Source organism: Sceloporus occidentalis, unplaced genomic scaffold, assembly GCF_023333645.1.
Source record: "Sceloporus occidentalis isolate IW3139 unplaced genomic scaffold, rSceOcc1.0.p SCAF_1, whole genome shotgun sequence".
Taxonomy (NCBI): domain Eukaryota; kingdom Metazoa; phylum Chordata; class Lepidosauria; order Squamata; family Phrynosomatidae; genus Sceloporus; species Sceloporus occidentalis.
In genome coordinates, this window is record NW_028316981.1 from 20,543,039 (window position 1) to 20,563,965 (window position 20,927).

General features: G+C 40.9%; 2 protein-coding genes across 4 annotated transcripts in view; both read right to left on the minus strand.

Moving 5' to 3' along the window:
• Positions 1-2,931, minus strand: part of LOC149321074 (C-type lectin domain family 2 member D-like) — a 31,307-nt gene extending 28,376 nt beyond the window's left edge. For all 3 annotated transcript variants that reach the window (XR_016280479.1, XM_089515312.1, XM_089515322.1), the window contains exon 1: positions 2,878-2,931. The gene's annotated coding sequence lies outside the window, so the exon portion shown is untranslated. The remainder of the gene's footprint in view (positions 1-2,877) is intronic.
• Positions 2,932-6,102: 3,171 nt separating this feature from the next.
• On the minus strand, positions 6,103-17,809 carry LOC149321076 (killer cell lectin-like receptor subfamily B member 1B allele C). The gene is made up of 5 exons (XM_089504082.1): positions 17,710-17,809; positions 10,372-10,470; positions 9,187-9,327; positions 7,778-7,932; positions 6,103-6,216 (listed from the first exon to the last, which is right to left on the minus strand). The coding sequence occupies exons 1-5, from the start codon at positions 17,807-17,809 to the stop codon at positions 6,103-6,105; spliced, it is 609 nt and encodes a 202-aa protein (XP_089360208.1).
• Between the last annotated feature and the right edge of the window lie 3,118 nt (positions 17,810-20,927).

Genomic DNA, 20,927 nt, shown 5'->3' on the forward strand with positions numbered 1-20,927 from the left:
GTTGTTTTAGTTTTAAAATAATCTTTTCCTCCCAACCATGCATCAAACAGTAGCCTAACATGTTGATGATGCTCACACTGCTTTATCCTGGTGATTATCCAATTCCTGGATTGCTGGGAGCTGCATGTAAACAACATTTGGAAGGCAACATGAGTCCCACCTCATAGCTAAATCTGCAAAACCTGATAAGCAGAACTGTTGATGATAGGACACCTTGGAGCTCTCTTATTCATAGGGATGCCAAAAGTATGCTGGATGTGTGTCCAAAACACACAGCAGAAACAATCCCGTTTGAGACTACTTTAAGGGCCCTTAAGTCCTGGGAACTGTAGTTTATTGTGGCACCAGAGCTCTCTGACAAAGAAGGCTCAATGTCTCATAAAATGACAGTTCCCAGAATTCCCTAGCATTCAGCCAGGGCAGTTAAAGAAGTCTCAAACTGGATTATTTCTGCAGTGTGTTTTGGTCCTTGATCCCCTCCCACAACTTCTGCCCCCTTCTCCTTTTGTGTTGTGTAATCCTGAGGAGGCAGGGAACTGTTTTGTTGTTCTTTAACTTATAAAGTACCATGTGCAGGGCCGGCAATAGATCAATAAATGACAACAGCACTAGCAACAATACAAAGAGCTAGTCATTTTAGTCTGGGAAAATCAACCTGCAGAGGATCTTGTACCACCTTTGAAACAGAGTGGCTCTTTTCGTGCTGGATCGGGGCCATGGCAACCACATGCTTTGGCCATGATCCCGCATTTCTAGGGCGTGGTGCCGTGGCTATATGGTGCTCCTTTGGCGCTGCATTCTATGGAGGAGCTCCATGACACTGTGGTGTGGTGCGCAGTGTCATGGCGCCCTGGGGGTGGGACCTGCATCATGTGGACGCAACGCCCCAACTCTGCCCCCCCAGCTGGCCTTTCAGGCCAGTGTGTACAGACCCTAACTGACAGAGAAAAGTTGGTAGCATGCGTTTAATAGAACTGCATTTCAGATGCATTTGGTAGAACTGAAAAATGGAAGTTGGTAGCATGAGCCAGTGGCATCAGTAGGGTTGGTGTCACCCGTTGTGGTGTGTGTGTGTGTGTGTTCGTGAACTTTGTTCTCCCCTGCCTGGCCAGACTGCTACCCCCCTGACCTTCAGAGTCCCAACTCGCATGTGTGGGACTCTGAAGGTTCCTTCCCCTGACCTTCATGGTGCATCACATGGTGCCTGCTGTGGGTGTTGGACTCTGAAGGCACTGCCGCCCCCAGCAGCTTATAAGGGGGCAGCAGTGTGGCCTCTAGAGAGCCCATTTAGGGTCCGCTGTGGTTGCTGGGCAACCTCCTTTTCCTGCTTGCCCAAGAGCTGTGTGGGTGTACCACCCCACCAGGTATCACTCCTCTCTGGGGTGTCACCCAGTTCAGTCAGCAACCCCCCTAGTGATGCCGCTGGCATGAGCTTTCCTAGACCTAAGCCTACTTCTTCAGATGCATTTGGAAAACAAACATAGGCCTCATTCCCACTACAACATAAATTGTTTTTTGAGTTGAAGCAATGAAGCGATTTAGTGCTGAATAGATGTTCGCACTATTTCAGCTGTGATCGAACCTATCCATTTCAATTTAATCCAGTTTGTGTACACATTCAGCAATGGATCAATTCAACATGGAGTCACCTCACAGGGATGACTGTGCCACAGGAACAGAACACAGTGTGTTCACACTTGCTCTGAATTGATTTATTTCAAAAGAAGTGGGGAATGCCACGGATTTGAAAGAACTGGTTTAAATGGATTTAGCGCTGCATCTTTTCTGCAAACTACATCAGAAATTAGGCACAAGTGCCATGCAAGCCAGTTCAGAGTGGTTTGAAAACTGGTTTATTATGTAGTGGGAACAGTGTATGTGTGGACCATCTTTCCTCCTTCTCTAAGCCAACCTCTCTCCCGGCAGAGCTTCAAAACTCTAAAATTTTGGACCACAAATTGCAGAATCTCCCAGTGGGCATGGCCACTCGCCTTACCAGCGGAGGATTTGGGGGACAGGGACGTAGCCAAGGGGGGTGTTTTTATTGGGGTCTGAACCCCCCCCCCTTCCATTAGAAAAATGAATGGTGTGTGCTGCTGTGCTGCTGCACCCAAGCCCCATTATAATGGTGGCACTTAGTCTGGACCCCCCCTTCCTAAAATCCTAGCTACGTCCCTGTGTGGGACCACTGTGGTTGTTGTTGGCATGCTTATCAAATTTGCAGATGACACCAAAGTAGGAGGAGGAGCTAACACCCCCAGAGGACAGAGTCAACATTCAAAGAGGCCATCTGTTGGGGATGCTTTGCTTGAGAGTTCCTGCATGGCAGAATGGGGCTGGACTGGATGGCCCTTGGGGTGTTTCCAACTCTAAGATTCCATGCTGTTGTGTGCCTTAAAGTCATTTCTGAATTATGGCTACCCTCTCCTGGGGTTTTCTTGGCAAGATTTGTTCAGGGAGGTTTGCCCTTGCCTTCCTCTGAGGCTGAGAGGCTGTGACTTGCCTACGGTCAGCCAATGGGTTTCCGTGGCCAAGCTGGGAATGGGGGCCCTGGTCTCCAGAGTCACCCAAAGCAGGAGGCCAGGCTGGCTCTGCAGTCCCTCTCCCTCAGGGCTTCCCTCGTCCTCCCGCCCATTCCTGCTCCAGATGTTTTGGCCTGCAACTCCCAGGAGCCCAGCCCAGGGGCTCAATGGCCAGCAATGCTCCTGCAAGTGAAGTCCCTGATATTTTGGGAAGTGGAGCAAGAGGACTGCCTCAATTGCCTGCCTCTTCCTCCTCAAAGGAAGGCGCTCCAAAAAAGCAACACAGAAACACACAAAGGGAAAAACCCTCCTCCTTCCTAAAAGAACAAAGAAAGGCAGAAAGGCAGGCCCTTACCTTGCCTCCGAAGTCAAGCAAGGACTCCCTGAACAAAACAAGGCACACGGGATCCTCCCCTCCTAGAAGGCGGCGCCTGGCCCCTCTTCCCTCCCCCAGAATCGCAGTAAAGAACATGTAGAGGCTCCATACACACGGGAGAAACAATCCGGTTTGACACCGCTTTAACTGCCATGGCTCAAGACTATGGAATCCTGGGAACTGTAGTTTCTTGTGCCCCCAGAACTCTCTGACAGAGAAGGCTAAATGTCTCACAAAACGATAGTTCCCAGAATTCCCTGGCACTGAGCCAGGGCAGTTAGAGCAGTCTCAAACTGGATTATTTCTGCAGTGTGTTTTGGACCTTTTTTGTCTGTTGGATGCACACTGATGCAGCCCTTGGTAGTTTGGAGGCTGTAAAACCAGACCTCTTTCAGTCTGCTCAGTGCTAGGCCACCACTTGAACTGCCTTGGCTGTCTCTCCTTTTGGGATTTGTAGTTTGGCGAGGAGTAGAAGAGCTTGGGGGAATGGTCTGAGTGTTGGACTAGGACTCTGGAGACCAGGGTGTGATTCCCAGCTCAGCCATGAAACCCGATGGGTGGCCTTGGGCAAGTCGCATACTCTCAGCCTCAGGGGAAGGCAAGGGCAAACTTCCTCTGAACAAACCTTGCCAAGAAAATTCCAGCATAGGTTTGTCTTAGGGTCACCATAGGTCAGAAGTACCTTGAAAGCACACAACAACAACTGGATTGGACCTTGGGCTATGACTGGAGAGTGAGCATGTGTGTGTGCGGTGCGCTTTGTGCTTTCAAGTTTTTCCTAATAATAATATAATCTATAATAACTATATAATAATTTGTTGTTGTTCAGGGGTAGCTGTGTTGGCCATCTAACAAATACAAAAATCCATCAGTGATACCTTCATCAGTCAACCGAAATGCACAATAAACATGTTGCATGCTTTCGAAGCATCTCAAATTGTTTTTTCCCCTCCTGTTTGGTTTGTAACATCTTGCCTGATGAAGAAGCCCATGGAGCTTCGGAAGCTTGCAACAAGTTTATTGTGCATTTATTGTCATTAAAGGTATCACTGATGGATTTTTGTTTGTGTTGTTATTTTTATTATTATTTCTTACCCGCCTCACCCCCTGGATCAATGAGGGGAACAACAACAACAATGAACAACATCAATTAAAACACATGGATTAAAGCATTCAACAGTTTAAAAGGGCAAATAAAGCATACACATTTTAATTATTTATTTTCATTTTGATGTTGCCTTTCTCTCAGAAAGGGACGCAAGGCAGCTCTCAAATAAAAACATTTTAAACAACTTTACTATCTGTCTATCTATCTATCTATCTATCTATCTCTTAAAAATTTTAAAACATCAAAAAAAACAATGAAAAATTACATGCATTAAAAACTTTTGTATTGCTGTTCTTATATTCTCATAGGAAAAGAGTATTTGAAAAGCAAAAGTAATTTATCAATTCGCTAACTATGGGAGAATTTCTAAACCTGAAGGACACAGTGAGGTTTGGTGCCAGTGCAAAAAGACCACTATGCTGTTTTTTATATACACAAAGCATTTCTTAATTGTTTATTTATTTCATTGGTATGCTGCCTTTCTCCCAGAAGGGGCCCAAGGCGGCTCAAAGATAAAACATTTTTTTAAAATTACAATACAGCTTAAAATCATTATATATATAAAACAGCTGCTGCTATAATAAATGGCCAGTTTAAAAGACTTCTGAATGACTGCTGTCAGCCTTATGTATCCATAAATTCTTTATCCATGGATACAAGCATCCATGGCTTGGTAATATTCAAAATATACATATAGATTTCCCAAAAGTGAAACCTGATTTTGTCGTTTTCTATAAGGGACATCATTTTACTATGCCATGGTATTTAATAGGACCTGAACATCCAAAAAAATTGGTATCCACAGTGGTGTTTGGAAACAAATCCCAACGGATACCAAGAGCCCACTGTGCAATGTTCTTTATGATCTTTTCTTGTTATCTTTTTATCACCAGTATGAAATTCATATTCACAAGATGCTGGAATGGCCAATAGCCAGAGACAGGGATAGACTGGAGGGGGAAGTAGCTCTCACTCCATTTGCTGTATAGAATTACTTTGCAATACATGATGTATTTTACAGCCACACAAATTACTCTATTTACCCATGAGAGAAAAGCAGTATTGATCAGTGGACAACATATGGTGACCATTTTGATATACAAGAGCCATAAATTAAAAAAAAAAATCAAATAAGTACAGAGTTTTTCTGACAAATCCAGCTAAGATTGGTGCTGCAGAGGTCAGAGTAGATGTCATTAATTCCTAAGGCGCCACAGCCATCCTTCTCAGTAAATAATTTTGGAAACCTATGATGAGAATGAGACAACCACTGTCAGCCTAGGAGAGGTCTTGAGCAAGAATAGCATCTTTAAATAAAGCATTTTGTATAATGGGACTGTCCCCAGCAGGATCTCATAGGTAAGACTGTACTGTAGTAGTTATAACACACGCGGTTTAGAAGCTGCAGCTCCCGGACGCTGCAAGCGGCGCCGGCAGCAGACCACCGCAATTCGGCGGTCTGTAACGCGCCTTCAAGCCATAATTATTTTCTTGGACTTAAATCCAGTGTGGGGTCAATGGCACCATGAAATTTTATTAATATGCTCTCTCTAGGAATATCTAGGTCCTCCAGCACAACTTTGTGGTCAGTTTTAACCAAAACCTGCACTGAAGGACCCAAAGATTCCTAGAGAGAACATTCTACTAGGCATTTGTAGCTCCTCCAGCACAATTCTATGGTCAGTTTCTGGCAGATGTTGACCACAGAGTTGCACCAGAGGACCTTGAGATTCCCATAGAGGTATTCTCTCAGGTAAAAACAGTGTTTTTGTTATTTGCAGTTTTTCCACATTCACTGGGGTCCTGAGTGCCTAACCCCAGGAAATGTTCAGGGACATGTGTACCCTGTTCTTATTTGTGTTCAGGAAACCTGTTTCTATCATAAGAGCACCATGAGATATTATTTTAAGGCATTGCAAATCTTGATATATGATCTGTGTAGGGTGGACACAAGGATGTGTAATCAGATGGACTGGTTCTATGTATACCTAAGAATGTTATAGGCTTGGTAATTTGAATGGTTTTTATACTCTGTAGTTTATGAGTTTATAAAATTAGTGCTTTGCAAAACCTCTCCTCCATAGGTATCTGAGTACTCACAGTGTCTGGTTGACCACAGAGCCATCTACCCACATCCATTTCTTCTCTGGTGATGTGACACTAAGTCCAAGCCATGCCTTTTTCTTTTCTTGATTGTTCTGGATGAATTCCTGTAAAATACAATTTATTATTTATAACAAGGATTGCTATCTGAGCATCCCATCATTATAATCCAATACTGTTCTGCAGTATGTATTTTCATTTATTCACTTTGCATTTGCCTGTCCTCAATTAAATGGCAATTAAACTTCAGTTAAAAGCACAACTGTTTTTAGTGGGACTGATAAATGATCAGTTAGAGAAGAAGTAAGGAAGTGTTACAATATATGATTACTGAAGCAAGACTGGCGTATGCAGAAAAGTGGAAGAACGCAACTATTCTATCACAAAAAGATTGGCAAATAAAATTGTCTGATTTAGCTAAACAGATGAGTTATCTGATTTAATAAGAGAAAAACCTTTGGGGATTTTCTAGAAAGATTGTGAAATTGTAATTATTTTTGTTTTGCAGAAGGATAAATGATTAACGGTGGATTTGAAAATTAGTAGAAATAAATAAGAAGTAGAAGTAAGAGATATTACTGAGTAGGTGAAGTAAGACTTTATATCATGAACCACCATTTCTAAGAAAGTTGAAACTTAATGTTTCATTTTTGTTCTTTGCTTGCATTGTATTGTATTCTGTTTCTATGTTTCTGTTGTATCTTTTTTATCCCTTTTTAATTTTTATTTATATTCTGAGTAACATTTTAATGTAGCTGAAAATTCTTAATAAAAATGATTTGAATTAAAATATTTGCCTGTCCTCAGTAGACTTGCAAGCTATAACTCTGGTTGTTCTTTTGGCCAGTAATATTATCAGAAAAACACAATTGTCCTGCAGTATAGTATCTGTTCATAATTTACCCCAGAAGCTACATTGTGCAGAATGAAATGCTGTTCAGTATAAATTTGGGAGAATATAGATTTGGGAGTGCCAAAACCATGTAGATAGAAACTTTTTCATCCACTTTCTACACTAATACTATAGGGCACATTGTGTACCTGTGAACACTTCTAAAAGTCTTGCTGTACTCTTCAAATGTCAATTTCTGCCTCCATTTACCTGTCAGGTCATGCTAGTGCAAGACAAGAGTCAGGCCTTTCTTAATGTTTATGTGTATCTATAGTCACTGTGTTTTTGCCAGTTCCTTCCTTAGACATTTAATCTCAGAATGTGTGCAACCGATTAGATAGATAGATAGATAGATAGATAGATAGATAGATAGATAGATTGTTCACAGTGTAGTCCAAGCAATAATCTTTAGGTCTATTTTGAAATTAAGGATGAAAGAATAAGAAAGCTATGAACTCTTAGAGCAAATCAAGCCTTGTATCTCACCAGTACAGTAGTGAAGACAAACTGTGGCTGTCATACATTGGACATATTATGTGACAATGTGATTCACTAGAAAAGGTAATAATGCTTGTTAAAGGGGAAGACAGAAGGAAAAGAGGGAGATTGCACTCCAAATGGGTTGATTCAATCAAGGATGCTATGGCCTTGAGTTTGCAAGACCTGAGCAAGACTGTGGGTGACTGGGGTTCTTGGAAGTCTTTCATTCACACAAGTCAAAAACAATTTGATTTCAAACAACAACAACAATAACAAACACTCTTTGAACTCTTTACCATCTCTTCCTGATCATAGATCACAATTAGCTGAGACTTCTTAGCTATACAGTCTTCTTTGCTTTTTCCCCAGGACTGAATTGAGTTGGAAAACCAGTAGCATTTGTGCTTGTGTAGAACCCACTTCATAGGGCACAGATCACAACTTCTGTTTTCTAAGAAGGAAAACACCCATTTTTATTTGGAATTATATCTTTCTCTGTCTCTATCATTTATTCTTCAGGCTGGTTAATATCACCCTAAAAGGTAAAGAGTAGGTAGCGTCTAAAAAGTGAAGAAATATTTTATATTGTAACCATTAATAGCGTAGATTTCACGACAGTTAACAATACATGTTGGATCTCCCTTATACAAAATATTTGAGATGGGAAGTGTCTTTGATTATGAGGTTTTTCAGATTTTGGAATTCTGCATAAGGAAGACTTTACTTGTACAGTGTTTACTTACCAATTTATTTGCTCTTAGAGCCAGGTAATTAACAAAAATCTCAATAGCATTACATATATATATATATATATATATAAAGATACAACAGGCTTAATTCTCTTTCATTTTACCACTGAGAATATAATTGTTTTAAAATTGTGAAGAAGTTTAGATTTCTTCAGCATAGGGGTTTCCCAATTAGGGAAACTATTATTTTAGTTTCCATGGAAATAAAAGTTATCATCATTTCTGAAAACCCTATTACAGGTGGTCTTGGAAGTTACCATAAACCTGGGAACTTCTATATGGAAAACATGTACTAACACTGAGCTATTTTAAAAATTTTGCTTTGGTAACCTTCTATTGAATTCACAATGTTGGACTAAAATAGCACAAACAATACAATCTGTCAAAAATGTATGACCTTTTAAAAAAAACTAGCAAGGATTTGAAAGCAGTGTCACCGTTTAGAAAATTAATTCAATAGGAAGCAAGCGACACAGGAGAATATTAAAGGTTAAAATCAGTACTTTGAATTAAGCTTAAGGAGAAGCAAATAATTTATCTTCTAATCTATATGGTTGTCATTACCCATTTCTTCAAGTCTGTGCATGTAATTGACATACTATGGAAATCACTTACTATGCAAAACTTCCTACATTGCATTCTAATTATGCAACTGAGTATTTTAATTTTTGCATTTTCCCCCTTCCACTATATTTCAACCTCCATGCCATTTTTTACATTAGCAATTGATCTGAGAATATAGTGAAATATTGGAAGGGATGTCATATTGAAGAAGGAGCAGTCGACAGTAGTATAATGGAAAACGATTCTCAGAACTGCATATTCTTGAACCAATGGATGTCTCTAAATGTTAGAAGGAAGTAATTATTGTTAATGATAATTACTGAAAGAGCAGTAATTAGAAGACATAGTTGTAACTTGCAGTATGGTGGCCAAAGAACATAGAATGAATTTACCTCTCAATGTTGTTGCAGCTTCACACAATTTTTCTTTCAGTATGAATTTGAAATTCTCTAATGTGTTGTTTCCTTCTCTGTCTTGATGTACCTTTGTATATAATGTAGCTGCTGTTGTTGCAGTATGTTTTGTATTCACAACTGCAAGAGAAACAGAGTCCATGTTCATGTAGAAATTAGTCAGAATTAGTTAGAATTAATTAGGCATGTGGATGCCATCATAAATCCAGGATTTGTGGGTGTATAAATACATGGACTTATAAAACACCTTTTCCTTCTATTTTATATTGGAATCAGAGTTTCCCAGGGTGTTCACCCTTACAGGGGAAAAATATGAAAGCTAAAACTGTTAGGAATCAACTTTTCTTCAGCAGAGTGACAGAAAAAAGCACATCCCAATCTCATGTTGCTTCCCTGAACTGCAAACAGGTTACAAATTTAGGGATGAAACACACGGGCCATGCAGTTGGTGGGGTTTGGACCCACTTCTGGCTGGAGTGGACGTGGGCCCGTCAATCATGCCTATCTGCTTTGGCCCTTAGAAAAAGTTTACTAATGGCTTTTACATTTACATATGCATGGAGTGCCTACATCCTAACTAGCTAATGAAAAAATTAAGTAAAAGAAAGAGGTTAGGTTTTTAACTCAATGTCATGCATAAGGGTAGTGAAGAAAAAAGAAAAAAAAAAGAAGAAGAGTAGATTAGAGATTGAGGGGAGGGAGTCTTTATATGACCAAGGGCTTTAGGAACTTTCTTGGGTCACACGGTCTAGTTGTTTGGATACATAGAGGTATTTATGACCATGTATTACAATGGATAAGAAGAGCGGGAAGAGGGGAAGGAAACTCATTTTCCAGTGCCCTGGTCTACAATGACTTGGAGTCCCTTGCTTAAGGGATATATTTTCCTAGCTTGAGAGGTATGTTTTCAAGAAGTCTAACATCGGCAGAGGTGGATACCATGTTGTTCTGTGGTCATCTTAGCTATGTCTGCCAATGCAGGATCTTGGCCAGCATTCTCCCCGCCTATTTTTATGACTACTGGATTTTATTTGTTTTAGTCTTGTGACATGCCTTGGTTACTAGCTCTTTGAGAAAAGCAGAATATAAATAAGAAATATATATATGATGGATTCTAATTTAATACTGAAGTCTCATGCAAACATGTCTCATTTAGATACTCACCCCAAACACCCATCGCTATCACTGTCATCACCAAGAAGATGTACCCTACCCATCCAACCTGCAGCACCGTCCGATGCCAGCGAGGGCAGAATTGGTGATCTGCAATAATGCAGGTGCAAATGTTGGCAATGATATTCCAATACAAGCCTTTATAATACTGAGAAGGGAAAGAAGGGAAGATTGAGGGAAGTGATACTATATTGCAGAGCCCAAAGAGACTTGGAATTTTGCTACAAGACAACTTCACCTAAAGGTGCTATGGAGGAGCCCTGGTGGTGCAGTGGTTAAATGCCAGTACTGTAGCCACAAAGTTGTGAGTTCAATCACAGGGTTCCTAGGTTGACTCAGAACTTTATCGCATGGGGTTTAAACCATTCCCCAATGCGTTGTAACGGGGGTGTGCGCGGGTGCGCATGGAACGCGATGAGCATGGGAAGGGGCCCCAGAACGCGACTTTACCGCACAGGGGAACGCCGCTGCCGCCGTCGCTGCGCGTTCCCATCACATTCCAATTCGCACCATTTCTGGGGACGCTTTGAAACAGTTCCCAGAAATGGCGCCCTCTGGAACCGAATTGGAATGCAATGGGAATGCGCGGCGACGGCAGCGGCGGCGTTCCCCCGTGCGATAAAGTCACGTTCTGGGCCCCATCCCGTGCTCATCGCATTCCGTGAGCACCCCTGCGCGCCCCCATTAGAACGCATTGGGGAACGGTTTAAACACCATGCGATAAAGTTCTTTGTCTTCCATCCTTTCATAGGTTGGTAAAATGCGTACCCAGTTTACAGATTGTAAACCACTTAGACAGTGCTGAGATCACTGATAAGTAGTATAGAAATGTAAATGCTATGCTATTGGAGCAGGACATTACTCCAGGGCTGCAGTCTGGAATAATAATAATAATTATTATTATTAGTAGTAGTATTCAGCTTTTTCACAAAGGAATCAAAGCGGATTCCAACAGCATAAATAAAACATCAGACAATTAAAAATTACAATTTAAAAACTTCAAGCTTCCCCCCATCCTAAAAATAGTGATCAACCTATAAAAAAAGATTAAACATCAAAAAAATTAAAAACTATCCAGTAGGAATACATTGAAATTTCAGGCAGATTAGGGCAAGAAATGAATCTTCCTCTAGAGGAGGGGGGGACGGGTGTGATGGTATCAATCAATTTCAGTGTCGGTATAAATAGAGGTGTCACCAGGAGCCCTGGTGGCGCAGTGGTTAAATGCCTGTACTGCAGCCATTCACTCAAAACCACAAGGTTGCGAGTTCAAGACCAGCAAAAGGGCCCAAGCACGACTCAGGCTTGCATCCTTCCGAGGTCGCTAAAATGAGTACCCAGACTGTTGGGGGCAAATTAGCTTACTTGCTAATTAGCTTACTTGCTGTTCACCGCTTTGGAATAGCGGTATATAAATAAAACAAATTATTATTATTATTATAATAGAGGGGGGAGGCAAGTCTAATGCATCTAATGGATCTTACCTACTCTGGGAAGGCCTGCTGGAAGAGATCCGTCTTAATAGTCTTTTTAAAGGCTTCCAAGGTAGTAATATGGTGGATCTCATCCAGCAGGTCATTCCAGAGCCTGGGAGCGGCTGGTCCTCTGAGTTACCACTGAAAGTCTAATCTTCTTAGGTTGTAGCAGATTCTTCCCAGAAGACTAAAGTGTGCGGGGATGACTGGAAGGAGGCGCTCCCATAAGTAGTCAGTACCCAAGCCATGTAGGGCTTTAAAGCTTAGAACCAACACCTTGTACCTTGCTCGGAAGCTGATAGGCAGCTAGTGGAGAGATTTTAGAACCCGTGTAATATGGGCAGTTCTAAATGTGCCTGTAACCAGCCTGGCTGCCATGTTTTGTACCAACTGAAGTTTCCGAACTTGGCACAAGGGTAGCCCCATGTGCAATCCTTTTCACATCTTTTCTATAGGTGCCAAATACAGAGTTTGGAATATTTTATTCACAAGGCATTACTTCTAACAGTGGTAGGGCTGTTAGGTGTTCTGTGCTGTAAGATATGTCTCTTGTTAGAGCAGGGGTTGGCAACCTCCGGCCCGCGGGCCGGATGCGGCCCGCGGAGGCCGTTGGAGCCCCCGACCTTCTCTGAGGTCGCGCGAGACTTCACCGCCATTTTGGACGAAAAAATGGCGGCGCCCAGGGGCGAAGTCTCGCGCGACCACAGAAGAGGTCGCGCGAGACTTCGGCCTCCAGGAGGAAGGAAAGAGGAAGAGGAGGGAGGAGGAGGAAGGAAGGAGGAAAAGGAGGGAGGAGGAGGAAGGAAAGAAGTAGGAGGAAGAGAAGCAGGGAGGAAGAAGAGGAGGAGGGAGAAAGAAGAAGAGGAGGGAGAAAGAAGAGGAGGAAGGAGGAAGAAAGGGGAGGAAGGAAGGAGGAGCAGTGCATTTCTGTGTAGTTTCAGTGCATTTAATGCTAAAAGGTCTGCTGTAACAATGATAGTGGTGGTCTTGGTGATGATGATGAGTGAGCTTGAGAGCCATGCAACTACTGTTTCTGAAGCTGAGAAAGTGTCACCTTCCAAAGCGTGTTTTGTGTGCTTTTAATGCTAACAAGTCTCCCTTGCTTTGACAATGATAGTGTGATGATGGTGATGATGATGAGTGAGCTTGAGAGCCATGCAACTACTGTTTCTGAAGCTGAGAAAGTGTCACCTTCCAAAGCGTGTTTTGTGTGCTTTTAATGCTAACAAGTCTCCCTTGCTTTGACAATGATAGTGTGATGATGGTGATGATGATGAGTGAGCTTGAGAGCCATACAACTACTGTTTCTGAAGCTGAGAATGTGTCACCTTCCAAAGCGTGTTTTGTGTGCTTTTAATGCTAACAAGTCTCCCTTGCTTTGACAATGATAGTGTGATGATGGTGATGATGATGAGTGAGCTTGAGAGCCATGCAACTACTGTTTCTGAAGCTGAGAAAGTGTCACCTTCCAAAGCGTGTTTTGTGTGCTTTTAATGCTAACAAGTCTCCCTTGCTTTGACAATGATAGTGTGATGATGGTGATGATGATGAGTGAGCTTGAGATTCATGCAACTACTGTTTCTGAAGCTGAGAAAGTGTCACCTTCCAAAGTGTGTTTTGTGTGCTTTTAATGCTAACAAGTCTCCCTTGCTTTGACAATGATAGTGTGATGATGGTGATGATGATGAGTGAGCTTGAGAGCCATGCAACTACTGTTTCTGAAGCTGAGAAAGTGTCACCTTCCAAAGTGTGTTTTGTGTGCTTTTAATGCTAACAAGTCTCCCTTGCTTTGACAATGATAGTGTGATGATGGTGATGATGATGAGTGAGCTTGAGATTCATGCAACTACTGTTTCTGAAGCTGAGAAAGTGTCACCTTCCAAAGTGTGTTTTGTGTGCTTTTAATGCTAACAAGTCTCCCTTGCTTTGACAATGATAGTGTGATGATGGTGATGATGATGAGTGAGCTTGAGATTCATGCAACTACTGTTTCTGAAGCTGAGAAAGTGTCACCTTCCAAAGTGTGTTTTGTGTGCTTTTAATGCTAACAAGTCTCCCTTGCTTTGACAATGATAGTGTGATGATGGTGATGATGATGAGTGAGCTTGAGATTCATGCAACTACTGTTTCTGAAGCTGAGAAAGTGTCACCTTCCAAAGCCTGTTTTGTGTGCTTTTAATGCTAACAAGTCTCCCTTGCTTTGACAATGATAGTGTGATGATGGTGATGATGATGAGTGAGCTTGAGAGGCAGGCAACTACTGTTTCTGAAGCCGAGAGAGTGTCACCTTCCAAAGTGTGAAATGCACAAATGTGCTGTTGTGTGTGTTTTGGAATGCAGGTTGGGGGTGTTTGTCCAGAAAGGGACCCCCTCCTTGCGGGGCTTCAGTGGAGGCTCTGCCCCTGGAGGGTGGCTCCACCCCTGGAGGGTGGAAGCTCCGCCCCCAGCATGCAGCCCCACCCCCAGAGGGTGGAAGCTCCACCCCTCGGCTTCGGCCCCCCAACTTGTCTGAGGGACAGCAACCCGGCCCCCGGCTCCAAAAGGTTGCCTACTCCTGTGTTAGAGGGTCAGAAAGCTTGTCTCTTGTATGGCTGACAAATGTTCCTTAAAATAAGGGATGTTCCTGATGTAGGATTTGAATAGATTTCCTTTTACATAGACCAAATGGGATGTATTTGGGGGTGTGGGCCCTCCCTAAACAAAGAAATATATGCATCCTGTAATTTATGAATGTAGATAACATCTTAATTTTGCAGAGAAACAGATGCCCAGAAGCTGATAGGCAGCCAGTTAATAGAAATAAAGACATTCACCTGGTATTTACATAGATCACAAACGTCTTTAGAGCTACTTCCTGATTGCCAGTTCTGCATGTCATAAATGTCAAATCTCCTTTACTGCTATTTTATAAACTGGACAACCCTAAGTGGTGAACTCAGGTGGTGAGAGAAGCCAAAGACTGGAGCCAAAATGAAACAAGAGAGTTGCTTTGTGATAATGTACTGAAAATGTTCAAATACAGATTTGTGGAATATAAGATAATCAAAGGTAGTACAGATTTGCAGAAAAGGTGCTAAGAAGCATGAGCCAAAAGATCCTACTGTATTCATATATGTTTCATGGAAGCATCTTACTGGGCACTATAAAGAACAGAAGGCTGTGCTAGATAGGACTCCCCCCGCCCACCAATCCATCAAGGGACATTTCATAATGTACAATGATAGCATGTTGATTCCCCTTTAACTGCCATGGCAGCATCTTATAGAATCAAAGAGTTTGGAGTTTAGGGAGGGTTACTTTAAAATTCTCAAGCAGAGAGCTCCTCTAGTGCCTTGCCAAACTACAAACCCTAGGATTCGGTAGGATGCTACCACAGAGTGAAAGCAAGAGAATAAAGTTACAATTGTGTAATGTGAAAAGGCTCAAGTCTCTTCTTATTCGCGTTATCTAAACTGGCATAGATACATTGGCTAATGCTGGTCACTTCAGCACTCTTTCTTAATTTCCTTTTTTTAAAGCAAAAAGCTTCTTTTTTAATGACGGGGCTGCAATTGTTAGAGAGTAGAAGGCTGATCATGTCTGTGGTTACTGATGCTCATATTATTATTTCTGCAGTCCTGGTGGGATTATGATATATGAGTCATGCATAAGTTTAATAAGCACATCTGCCAGGAGTCTTTTTCTTTAGTAGACTTTAACATGGCAAATATATATTTTTCTTGCTTGCTTGAATATATCAAGAATGGAGAAAATTGTAAAGCATGCAGACAAGAGGCATGTGGAAAAGAACAACATTAACTGGATGTTTCATAATTAAAGGCCTTCAAAAGAGGAGCTCATTAGATTATTAAGTCCCATGTCTAAAATAGGAAAGGAAATAGCTGTCAAAATTCTTCTTGTCCCTGGAGAAGAGTGGGAAACATATTTACAGTTCTTCCCAGAGTGAAGTATGAGAAAATTAAAATGTTTCATCTTAATTTTTTTATATTCTTTTAAAAATTTTCTTTAAAAACATCACATTTCAACCCAATCTTCACTATGTATATCTAAATATATTTAGGTTGTGCATATGATATTTTAATTTGAAGGTATAATTTTAATTTTGCTAGTTGTTTATGTCACAGCGATTAGTATTACATTCAGTGATATATATGGGAATTACAATTTATGAGTAACATTAGTGCAAAAAAGCATTACTAAGGATTCTGTATGGCGTGAAAAGGGACGAGGGGTGAAACCATGAGTTACGGCACCGGGTGACACCAATCCTAGTGAGGCCATTGCATATTGACAATGAAATAACATGGGCTTAATTCACAAGTCTAATCACTGAGTACATATCTACGAGAAAAAACAGGACAGGACAGCAGAAACAGGACAACTGTAATGAATATGCATTGCCCTCAACATCTAGTTTGACCCTTATTTTTATTTATTTATTTGTTTTTGAAAGTTATCTCAGTCAGTATAGGGCATTTGTACTGAAGCTGCTGCCTGAGACAATTGTTTTCTATGCAATGAGAGTGGAAAATAGTTATTTATTCATTGTTGTTGTTTGCCTTCAAGTCATTTCTGACTTATGGTGAGCCTATCATGGGGTTTTCTTGGCAAGAGTTGTTTAGAGGAGGTTTGCCTTTGCCTTCTCCTGAGGCTGAGAGCATGTGACTTGCCTAAAGTCACCGAGTGGGTTTCATGGCTGAGGTGGGAATCGAATCCTGGTCTCCAGAGTCATAATCCAACACTGATCCCACTATGCCATGCTAGCTCTATTTATTCATCAGCATTCCTTTTTTACTGGCAGGAAGACAAATGGGATTTTCTACTTCAGATGCCCAAATAACTTAACCAACGTTTGGTACCCCACGACCCAAGAGGTGGATGGGATAGAACACCATTCACTGAAGCACTTCAGGCAGAATAATATCTTGGGCTTGGCATACTTCAGAAACACAGTAAGATGGCTTTGCATTTCCTCCTACTGCTTCTTGGGTATGACTCTGAAAGTGACTTAAGTGAAGCTGAGACCAAAAAAACAACAAAAAACACCAAAGGCTCATGGTACCATATCTGCTGGTATTATCCACAGGTGAAAACATATTAGAAAAAAACACATATCATAATAAATGATATTCTGGACATTAAATACCAAATGAAGCCAGAAATATATCTCTTGAATCTGACAAATGAAGATTACAAAAACTGATGAAAAGAAACAGTGGGGAGGCCTACTGTAGATGATTTCACCAGCTAGAATACTGCTGGCACAAAAATGGAAAACAAAGAAAACCCCAGTAATATAAGACTGGTTAGTGAAATTAATAGACATGATTGAAGGATATAAATTAACAAGCTAGTTAAATAAAAAAAACCAAGTAAAATAGATAAAGACTGGTCACTGGTTGTAGAATATTGCAAAAATGGATGGAAATGATAGAAAATAAAAAAGAGAACAAGAAACAACTAAGGAGTAATAACAAAGCCAGATCGCTGTAGTTAAATCCATAGCAACAAAACATATGTGTAGCAAACTGGAGCAACCTTAAAAAGGATTGTAATTATTTAAACTAGAAGTCAAAGATGGTGTCTTACAAAATCAACTAAACAAATGGAAGTAGAGAAATTAATAGGAGGTGAATCAATAGGAGTAAATGAGCAGTAATGGTTCAAAATACATTTAAAGAAGACATATACACATATATCATGTTAAGTAATGTGGTTGTTCATGTACTTTACTTTTTCTTTAGTAAGTAAAAAGTAGAAAAGAAAATATATTTCAGAAAAATTGTATTTCTCTCAGAACCGTCTCTCCGCCACCCCCAGTTTAAGAGAAAGCCATGAAAGCAATATAGCCTACCATTCCGCTGAATGAAACCTTTGCTTCTTCTGAGTGATGAACCTTCTGATAACTGGATATCTGCATAGACAACTGGTGACTCCATGGTAAACTGTGACATTCGAGAGTGTGGCTTTATCTAAAAAGGAAGCTTTCTTTACACCCACATATAACTCACAGAAATGTCATTGACCACATTATCTTGGGGTGTGATCATCTCAGTTTTGTGTGAATGGAGCTAAATGCCCCTTCTGCCCCAAATACAGTTCTGGTTATATCTGTATGTGAAAGAGGAAAAACATTAACAATGCACTTGATGCAGATGTAAGTCATATATCATTATTATTATTATTATTATTATTATTATTAAAACATACATGCTCAACACAACTTTCATATCACATTTGAAAGGGAATTCCCCTTTCTACAGTGTCAAACAATAAATTGAGTATAAACCTTACTTCCATCATTCCCTTAGAACCTGGTCTCAACAATTTACATTGTAAAAGTTTCCCTCTTCTCTTTCTTCTGTCTATCTTTATTAACTGCTTGTATCCTTGAAGTATTGATCTTACTATACCAATCCTATCAAACTTTAATCATACATTAGATGTGTTTAGCTTACTGTAATCCACACCCTCTATTGTCTCTTTTTACAGTGTGTTAAAATCGGATCCCACTCTTCTGCTATTATTGTACTGTCTTTCTGTGATAAGCAACCTGTTAACATGTCCATCTTCCGCATTTCGAAAGTAAATCTTGTTAAGTTCTATGAGACTTATTTCCAGATACAAGGGGATGCCAAAAAGCTATCAGCCTGACCAAGGAAGTAATGGCCTACAGCCATGACACTTACGTGCTACTCCATATATGCATTGTGAAGTTCCATACACTTGGCATATTGTTTCTCAAGCTTCTTTAAGCCTTCCAAAATAAATAAATACAATTCTGAGATCTAGTCACTGAAATAATGCTCTGTTGCTGCTGGGACCTCTGAATCATTCAAAAATGTTATTCCTTTCAAACTCTTCTTAAGGAAACTTCAGTAAACTCAGGGAAATACTAGGGGTAATCCTGTGGTCAGGAATAGTAAAAGGGAAGGAATTTCAGGATGGATGGGAGTTTCTGAAAAGGGAGATACTGAAAGCACAATTTCAAACTGTTCCAATGAGGAGGAAAAATGGGATCAGTCTCAAGAAACCAGGATAGATGACTGAAGAACTTTCAACTGAACTAAGGCCCGGTCCAGACGGACGCGAAAGGGCGCCCTTGTCACATGCAAGGGGCTGTGCTTCTAGACGCACCTCGCTCCTCGCACGTGATGAGGCGGTGCTCTGTACAGAGGCTGGATGGCCATGTGTTGGGAGTATTGTGATTATGAGTTCCTGCATGGCAGAATGGGATAGGACTGGATGGCCCTTGTGGTCTCTTCCAACTCTATGATCCTATGAAACAGAAGATAGCCAGATGGAGGCAGGGTAGATCGTCTATGCATTCAAACTCCAAATTCTCAAAAACAGCCATTCTCATGCCAACCCTGTCAGCAGGTGCATTGCCCTGCGAAAAGGATGATGCACCTGAAGCTTTCCTCGCCAGGCTAAACATCCCCAGCTCCCTAAGTCATTCCTCATACTTCTGTTGATGCAGCCTAAATTTGCATTGGCCTTTTTAGCTGCCGCGTCACACTGTTAACTCATGTTCAACTTGTGGTAAGAGAAGAAGCGAGCCCTATGATATGCTCAGTTTCTCTTTTCTTCCTTCATCATCCATAAGAGACTGAGGGAAATCTTACAGATTTGCAGTCTTGATGCTTTTCCAGTCTTCTTTTTAAAACGATCAATAATAGGTAGCAGTTATAGCACATCAGGGAAAGTGCTCCACCCTGTCTATTTCTGTCTGCAGAGGTGGCACAGGAAGACTGTTTTCTCACCACAAAAATGAAGAGGTTGTGAACGAAAAGCTTGAACTGTGTTTTTGAAAGGGTAGCCCAGCCCTCTGCCTGCCTCTGAGTCTTTTAGGCTGTGTCTGCACTGTTTGACACCACTTTAACTGCCATGGCTCAATTCTATGGACTTCTGTAATTGGTAATTTTGTGAGATATTTAGCCTTCTCTGCTCTGCTCTGGTGCCACAAAAAAGTACAGTTCCCAGGGCTCCATACCACTGAGCCATGGCAGTTAAAGCGATGTCAAACTGCATTCTTTCTACAATGAAGTTGCAGCCTAAATGCCAAGAGATTAAACAAAAGGCAATCTTAGTTTTAAGGAGACCCTTGAAGATAGTCTGAGCTATCCTGCTCCACAGCATTGTTCTCATCCCATGGAGTGTTTATTTATTTTATTCATTCATATCCCACCTTTCTCCTCGTACTGGAACTCAAGGTGGCTAACAACATATTTGAAACAATACAAATTAAAGACAATAACAAACTGGAATAAAAGTATGTATATAAGATTTAAAAACAATTTGTGAAATTAAAAACATTAAATATATAAAAATATATTAAAAGACTGTACAGTACACTAACCTTAAAACCGGCACAGCATTAAAAGAGCAACTCTAGTCAGTTTGTAAAAAAAAAAAAAGCCTACCAGAACAAAAATTGTTTTGCCTTGGGTGGTTGAAGAATAAAAGTGAAACTCCTTAACCCTTGGAAACGCATCCAATCAGAATAAATGACATAACCTTTGGAGATTTTTAAACAGAGGCTGGATGGTCATTTGTTGATGGTGTTTTGACTGTGTATTCCTGCATGGCCGGGGTTGGACTGGATGGCCCTTGGGATCCCTTCCAACTCTAGGGCCTTTATCACACTAGGGGAGATCCCGTGGGAAAATGGGAGTTAAATGCGATTTAAAGTACATTTCAATTTAAACCAAACTTGCAAATTTGGGTATTTTATTACACTAAGGGAATGCCCAAGTGAAATAACGTGAAGTTAATCCAAATGCAAAGCAGAGAAAAATGGCAGCTTTTTTTACTTTCGGGTTGTTCCAAAAATAAAAAGCTGCCGGTTTTCTCTGCTCTGCGTTCGGATTAACTTCGTGTTATTTCGCCTTAACTGTGACGTTGTGTGATAAACTTTGGGCATTTCTGGTTGTTGGGTTTTTTTGTTGTTTAAATCTCATTTAACTCCCGTTTTCCTGTGTTGTTTTAGATTTCAATTCCCAGAATTCCAGACCATAGGCCAAGATAGCTGAGGCTTCTGGGAGATGAAATCCAAAACACCTGGAAGGCCAG